Source organism: Polypterus senegalus, unplaced genomic scaffold (genome assembly GCF_016835505.1).
Source record: "Polypterus senegalus isolate Bchr_013 unplaced genomic scaffold, ASM1683550v1 scaffold_653, whole genome shotgun sequence".
NCBI classification, from domain to species: Eukaryota; Metazoa; Chordata; class Cladistia; order Polypteriformes; family Polypteridae; genus Polypterus; species Polypterus senegalus.
The window spans coordinates 1-8,427 of NW_024380424.1; the positions used below are offsets into that span (position 1 = coordinate 1).

The following is an 8,427-nucleotide window of genomic DNA, read 5'->3' on the forward strand; positions in this document are numbered from 1 at the left end:
TGATTTTTAAAATTTGTCCTGTTTCACTACTATGTGGGAAGAGCTGCGGGCGACAGCTACTTTAATAGAACATAATTATGCGTGGCAAATGCGTGAAGAAATGACTTCGGCTTGAAAAATGGCAAACTTTGATGTACTCGTTTTTGTTTTGTGTTCTTTTCTTTTTCCAGGGCTCCCCCATCTTCAGTAAAGGACAGTACCTTCTGTTGCCTGCCCCTTTTGAACGCATCAACGTTCACATACGAGGAGGACACATTGTACCCCAGCAGGTACAGCAGTGGTACACGGGCACGTGTTAGGGTTCTGATTTGCCTTTGCTTCCCAAAGACAGGCAGATAGTGTGGCTTGGTGGCTCATGTGCTGGATTAACACACTGTGCTTCAGAAGTAAAAAAATAATAATTTGATCACTTAATCTGCTTTGGGTTAATGCGTCTTCCAAATACTTAATAGACAACATGAGCAATAATGAAGTACCCTGGTGGAGCAGTGGTTAAGGCTTCTGCCTCACAATTCCACTATGGAGGCTACAAACAAGTCTCTTCCTCCTGGTTTTCCATTATACCGCCCACACCCAAAACTTGAGTTAGGTTAGCTTAGATCTATAAAGCCGCACCGTATGTCCACAACTTGTACTCCCACGACCTGCAGAATGCTGGTATCTCGGTTTGGGCCTCTCAAGAAAACCCAAACTTGCCCTGAAGCCACTCGTGCATTGTCTTAGCTGTAGGCTTTGTGTCTTTGTTGGGCTGAAAGGTTGAACCATCTCCTTAGTCTGAGATGGCGTACCCTCTGCAGTAGGTTTCCTTCAAGGACCTCTCTGCATTCGGTTACATTGATCTTTCTGTCAGTTCTGACCAGTCTTCCTTGTCCATGATGACTGGCATCAGCACCTGCGCTCTCAGAGTTCCTTGAATGTAATTTGGCAAACTGCATGCTGGAATTGGCCTCTCTGCTATAAATGTCTGATTGATGGAGCGCTGCTTCACTTGTCTGCTGAGATAGCAAGAACCTGATGACTTCCAAAGCCCTGTTAGATTGACCATTGGGTTCTTGTTCACCTCCCTGACCAAGGCTCTTCATGCCTGGTTATTCACTTCCCATGAATCCTGTAAACAGCAAATAAAACTCTAAACGATGCTCAGTGTAGGCTGACGGAAGGAGACTGTGTCACTACATCTTCATGACATGACTGAATGTCGGCCACAAATTGACCTATCAGGCAAACGTGGCTTTCAATAAACAAAGAGTGTGAGTTTTTCCTGCAGATGGCCTCCTCCCCTGGCCCACTCCAGGCTTCCAAAAATTGTCGTGAATTAACGAGTGCCCACCATAAGGTCTACGTCTAAGTCTCCTTGTAATCTACAGGGTCAAATCCATAAGAGGGGGAACTCAAACATTGGGGTAATATGGACTAAGACCAGCGGTGGACACTCACTGTAGAAGGCAGTGGATTCAAACAAAGAAGTGCCTGCCATCTTCAATTGATGCTTGTTATAAATCTGTCATGACAGCCACGACCGGTCCTGTGTGAAAGATCACAAAAGTCGTATTGAATATTATGTTGCATTTAGAATGACTGATGGCCGAAACACTGTAAAGTCAGGTATTTCTTTTTCTACGCTGAAGGTGTTACACAACGTCTTGTTAACATCGGACCCCCGTTGATCTCATGTCTCTCGCTTGTGAGCAGGTCTGCTTAACCGTGTCTCCTCTGTATAAGAATCTTGAATCTCGTAGAGACATAACATCAACGGGTGGACTGTTTTTTGTTTTATTTTTTTGCAGGCGGCCAGTTTGACAACCACTCAGTCCCGCTTCAATGCATTCTCCCTGACGGTGGCGCTGTCCAGGGATGGTGCGGCTCGAGGAGAGCTCTTTTGGGATGACGGCGATAACCTGAACACGTTTGAGACCGACGACTACTCTCATATTCTCTTCCTTTCGAACAAGGTTAGTGTCACCCGTAGGTGGGCAGAATTTTTGGGGCCAATCCGGGGACATGGGGGGTGCAGGTATAGAGGAGCGTAGACTACCCCCCTCGTGTTCCTTCATTGAAGTTCTCCCACCACTACCGATGGAAAACTTTGAGTCGCACACGCTGCAGATCACAACAGAAGCAATCGGGGTCGGACGCAAATACGGAAATTCACGCTGAAGCCCATCATTGAACTGACACTTCCTTTTAGCACTCATGCTGAATCGCAGGGATCACCGTGCCAAAATGCAGAAACAACAGGTCGAAGAAAAGAGCCGCCACGCTGCTCTCGCATCCAGAAGCAAGCCATGTGTAGACACAGCTACAGGCTGAGGCAGAGCAACGGCGTGCCTCTCTTAGAATCTACAGATCATGAGTAGGGATTCTAAACACTAAAGAGTACAAAGCGAAAGCTTATCCCGTGATTTTTCGCCAAAGTTGCACGATGCGGTGAAGCATAACCTCCGTCAAAACACCGCACACGCGCGGCAAATTCAAATTATCGTGGTGATGAGATTACATTCAAAAAAGTGAACCAGCTCAAACCGGGGACGTGTTTCTGAGTGGGGACAGTTGTCCGGAAAACGGGGACGGATGGTCACCTTTATTATGAGAAAGTGAGGCTTGAATGTATGAAAGTGCTAGAGCTTCTCTAAAACAAAACGACAAGTCATAGGTCGCAGGCAATGTGGTGAAGAGCACTGGATGATGGTCGTCACTGCTGAAAAGTTAAGAATGATCAGTCCCTGTAACCAGCTTTCTGTGTGATCCCGGTGGTAGAATCGCCATGTGTACAGAGTACAATAAAATTCTTACATGTGTGTCATGTGTGTCACCACTCTCTGGTTGTGAGAGAATAATAATAATAATAATAATAATAATAATAATTCTTTATGTTTATAGAGCGCTGAACATAGAAACTCAGTATGTTCAAGCCCATCATGGAAAAGCTTGGGTTGCTGCTGGAAGAAGTGTTGGTGAGGCCAGCAGGGGGCGCTTACCTTGTGGTCTACGTGTGGATCCCAATGCCCCAGTGCAGTGATGGGCACACTGTGCTGTAAAAACTATTGTTGTCCTTTGGATGAGATCTAAAACTGAGGCCCTGAGGCGACATTTTTTCACTTAGGGGGGTACTCACTTTTGTTGCCAGCGGGTTAGACATTAATGGATGTGTGTTTGGTTATTTTGAGGGGGGCAGCAAATTTATACAGTTCTACAAGCTGCACACTGACTACTTTACATTGGATCAACGTGTCATATCTTCAGTGTTGTCCCATTAAAAAATAGAATCAAATATTTACAAAAATGTGAGGGGTGTATTCACTTTATAGTGAGATACCGTATAAATGAATTGTTTATCATTCTGAGTGAATTTCCCTTTGAGTTCGGCCGTTCGCCACTCGCACAAATGCTTGACAGCCCCGCTGTTTCACTTTCTGCCATTTCAGAACATGCTAGTAAGTGAGCCTCTGAAGTTGAACAGCGCCATTGATGGCCTTGCGTTGCGGCAGGTGAGGATATTTGGGGTCCCTTCTCCTCCAAAGAGGGTTGTTGTGAATCAGCAGACCACAGCAGACTTCTCCTACCGTTCCGACACCAAGGTGAGAATTAAACATTCATTCAGCAATTTAAATAAATAAATGAAAAAAACACCTTTGTCTTATTTAACCAGGAGATCTTTTGCAGTGAGATGGAGAAAAAGGGCAAATGTAGTAGGAGGTCCTTGCTAGGGTCATCCTCAGTGGGATCGGTAATCACCTGCTCACCTACCAGTGCCTTGAGCAGTCTGGTTTGACACCTAAGAAGTCTACCGTTGACCGCATCCTGGCACTGAGGGTTCTCATGGAGCACAAACGCGAATCTCAGCAGAGTTTCTTTGCAGCCTTTGTCGATTTTCGTAAAGCGTTCGACTCAGTTGATTGAGCGGCCCTGTAGGACATCCTGAGGGTTCGTGGTATCCCCTCGAGGTTGCTGGATATCATGGCCGGCCTGTGCACTGGTAATGTGAGTGCTGTGAAGAGTGGAGGCAGACCCTCTGTGGTTTTCCCAGTTGATTCTGGGGTCCATCAGAGGTGTGTTCTGCTCCTACTCTGTTCAATGCTTGTATGGACTGGGCGTTGGTCGTGGGGTCCAGTGGCTGTGGGGCATCTGTTGGTGAGGAGAGATTCACTGATCTTGACTTTGCTGATAATGCTGTGATCTTCGCGGAGTCGATGGGGGTCAGAGAGTCAGAGTGTCTGGGCTGGTGAGGGTCCTGGTAAAAGCCAAAGAGCCAGGCCTTTAATGACCTCTTGGGCACGGCCATCAGCAGTGTGTCTGTCTGCAGAGAGTGTGTCGGCCTCATCAAGAGGTTTACTTGACATTCACGTCTCTGGTGACTCTTCCTATGAAGTCAGTAGACGGATTGGGAGAGCATGGGGGCATCATGAGGTCGCTGGAAGTGGTGTGTGACGCTCCTGATATCCTGATATGGATGAAGGCCCAAATCTTTAGAGTCCTGGTGCTTCCTGTTTGTGAGACATGGATGCTTACAGTAACCTGAGATGAAGACTGGACTCCTTCATGTGTGTCTCTTTGGAGAATCCTTGGGTCCTGCTGGTTTGACTTTGTGTTGCTCACGGAGTCCCGACTGACGCACAAGACCTGCATTGTGAGGGAACGTCAGTTACGTCACTATGGCCATGTGGCACGATTACCCGAGGGTGATCCCGCTCATTGTTGAGGACCCGAGTGGCTGGACCAGGCCAAGGGGATGCCCACGTAACACCTGGGTCATTTCTGGAGGTTGGGGACTGGACCGTGTATCAGCCGGGGGGGTTACCAACCAGTATCCCGAGCTGTTTCGTTGTGTGTTGTGCCAGTCTGTGCTCCCCAACCTAATCTAACAGTAGTAGGAGGTGCAGGTGGTGACCAAAAAGAGATAAACGCTTAGCAAAAAGAAAGTGCCGTGTGACAGAGTTGGTCTCCATGTGAAGTTTGTAAAGGGGCAGTGAGCTCAGCCACAATCTTTGCGTGCCCCCTCTTTTTTTTTTTTCCTCCCCCATTCTTTTGTGGTGTATAAGTCATGTGACAAGTCGGTTTCTCATGTCCAGAATGGCCACTTGTATGCATTGCACTTCCAGGTGAACCACCCGATGGTTCTTCACTCTCGTAAGCCCCCTGTGACCTACGTGTTTGATTTTTGTGTTCAGACTGGTTGGACTGAGTCGCTGGGCACGTCAGACTACACAATAGACAGTCACGGTAGCGCTGCGACTCAGCAAGTCTGCAACTGAAGATCGCTGATAAAAGCCGTGTAATTTGACATGGCCTTCAGCCATCACGACTTTTATGATTCTGAGCCGTCACACTCTTTGGCTTGTGCTCTGTTCCTCATTCCCAGCAACACGGTGGGATGGATCTTCTGGGATGAAAGCAAACCTGAGTACATAGTCACAGTTTGTGGAGTGTGATATTCAAGCATTGAGCAGCTCTCAGGGGAGGAAGTATAGAGTTGTCAGGAGCACCTTTTGCTGATTGATGATCTTGTGGATGGATGGATGGATGGATGAAGTGTTGAACACTGATGCAAAATTTCAGATGTCGGCAGATTGCTGCATGCAAGCAGCTCTGGGGGCTCCACTCGCCACAGAATGACTTCAGGTGGGATTTCCAACTTTCTGGCCAGCACACGCACTCTTAATGGAGCTCTCCTTTGACCTACAGTGTGACAGCACGTCTTCCTCACATTGTCTACCTTGTGTTCCCATGTTAATGTCCTTTTGTTCTTCCGATTCCCCTAACGATTTGTGGCACCATTTGTGGTGATCATGTCACGCTTGTCAAAGTGGACATTGTAGTTTGGCTTTGACATGTTTTGTCCGGTGAGTCAGTTAGAGGAGGCTGCTCAGAAAAGAGACGTTCACATGGAAGATTTTTCATTTTCTCTTACATTGTAGGTCCTGACTTTGCCGAGTCTCAGTCTGCTGATGAGTGACGCTTTTGAAATACAGTGGCTGTAATGAAAGAACAGGGACAACGGGAGAAACAAAAGGGAGAAGCTTTTCTTCACTGTGCCAAAAATCCAAAAGACTGCAGGCAGTCGTGCCAGACTTTCATCTTGGTGATCTGAAAGACAACAACTGCAAAGCCGTAAGAACTGACTGATTCCTTATCAAAATTCCAATCATGGACATCTTCTGGGATTGGAGTTTTCATCATTTTGATCGATTAAATGGCGTCCAAGGTAAAAACTTGTGGCCTAATTCTTGTCCTCATGTCGTGTATATACTGTTACATGTGCGTGTGCTGAACATTGGGTCTGCACAAACACACCTCACCTGCTTGGTTTTCCTAGCGACCCGAGTAAGTCGCTTCACCTCTCGGTGCTCGCAGTAAAGAAACATTAGATACAAGCCTAGGAGTGGAGGGGGTTAACTATGAAAGGCAACGTTCTGGTCAGTCTCTCCCTGTGACTCCCTACGTGATGTTCAGAGCCACTTCAGCCTGCCCATACTGAGAAAGTGAGGAAATGGTTATGGAGCTGGAAAGTGAAGTATAAAATCAGAAGAGTGCTGCCTCAATCTGCTAGAGCCCTGCCTGGGACCCTAATGAGCCATTGTGCCTGTTACTGCTCTTATGGAAGTTTGGACAAAACATACTTGTGTATGTACAGAATGCGTGTGTGTGTGTGTATGTATGTATGTATATATAAAAATATGTGTGTATGTATGTGTATATACAGGGTGGTCCAGATCTAGATTGTCTGGATGACTTTGATTTATGCGGGAATGATTCCAGTTCAGCGCAAAGACAATTCTTCATGTCATCAGTTCGCACACTTCTTGATGGTGTATATGTATATATAGTATATAGTATATATATATATATATATATATATATATATATATATATATATAGTGTGTGTGTGTATATATATAGTATGTATACAGTGGTACCTTGGTATACGTCCTTAATCCGTTCCAGATCCTTGGACTTATACCAAACAAATTTTTCCCATAAGAAATAATGGGAAAATGATTAATTCGTTCCCATGAAAAAAAAATCCTATTGTTATTGGCATATTATACATTGATGGGGTTGTATAAAATAATTTAAACAATTTTAAACAAAAGCAATTAGATGAAATAAATTAAAATAACTAGTCCGATAACATTGAGTTTAGTTTTACTGCACAACAAAGGAGAGCGTTACAGCCCTTAAAGGAGCCACTTCAGGCGATTGTGTAGCACTGCCGTTGTTCTTCTTCAATCCAAATCCCTAAAGCAGATTCCATCCAGACTACTGCCTTATTACATCCACTTACAACTCGTTTTGCACCCTGGTTAAAAGGACACTGCGGCCGTAGATCTTATATTCCTTTCCTACTTTTTAAATAAAAGAATCGTAGCCTTCAACAAATCCAAAGCGTTTACCTTTTCGCAATCGTTAACATCTTCCTTTGGCGCTTGGGCACGGCCCCTGAAGCAGTAGCAGATCGTTTTGGAGCCATAATGAAGGGCTTGACTATGCACAAAGATAAACACAAAAGAGCACAACTCTTTACACAGCGAAACACGTTGATGCTGAAAGAGCGAGACGAGACTTCCTGGTTAACACTGCATTCAGCACGCAGGAACTTAACTGTGTGCTCTGATTGGTTAGCTTCTTAGTCAGGAGAACTTAACTGCGTGTTCTGATTGGTTAGCTTCTCAGTCGGGAGAACTTAACTGCGTGCTCTGATTGGTTAGCTTCTCAGTCGGGAGAACTTAACTGCGTGCTCTGATTGGTTAGCTTCTCAGTCATCTGCCAATAGCGTCCCTTGTATGAAATCAACTGGGCAAACCAACTGAGGAAGCATGTAGAGGAAGTAAAAAGACACATTGTCCGCAGAACCCGCGAAGCAGCGAAAAATCTGCGTTATATATTTAGTTATGCTTTCATATAAAATCCATGATAGAGTGAAGCTGCGAAAGTCGAAGCGCGATATAGCGAGGGATTACTGTACAGGTTAAAACTTTTTTTTTTGAAGGCGCGCGCCCGGTATACCACACGTGTTGTTCTAGCACACGAGTCGTATTCCAAATAAAGGTCGTATACCAAGCAAAATATTTCGCCTCTAAACATGACGTATACCAAGTTCGACTTATTCCAAAGCAGACGTATACCGAGGTACCACTGTGTGTGTGTGTGTGTATATATGTGTATATGTATATATATATATATATATATATATATATATATATATATGTGTGTGTGTGTGTGTATGTATTGTCACAAAACTCACACAGAGTCATAGAAAGGTTTAGGGCAGCCACCCGTATAATTTGGTTTCCTGGCTGCAAAAGTCGTTTAAATGAATACTGCACTGATGTGCACACAACCGAGTCCAAGGCAAAACTGAGGGACTAGGGAAAAGGTGTAGGTTTTTAAAGGGGAAGACAGGAAGTGAGATCATAGGGATCGGGCTCA

The 8,427-nt window shown here is 45.2% G+C and overlaps 1 protein-coding gene across 1 annotated transcript; it reads left to right on the forward strand.

Annotated features, from left to right (window-relative positions):
* The first annotated feature begins 66 nt into the window (after positions 1–66).
* Positions 67–6,221, forward strand: LOC120520209 (lysosomal alpha-glucosidase-like). The gene is made up of 4 exons (XM_039742756.1): positions 67–269; positions 1,788–1,952; positions 3,426–3,578; positions 5,916–6,221. The coding sequence occupies exons 1-4, from the start codon at positions 132–134 to the stop codon at positions 5,976–5,978; spliced, it is 519 nt and encodes a 172-aa protein (XP_039598690.1). The 5' UTR covers positions 67–131; the 3' UTR covers positions 5,979–6,221.
* Positions 6,222–8,427: the final 2,206 nt, after the last annotated feature.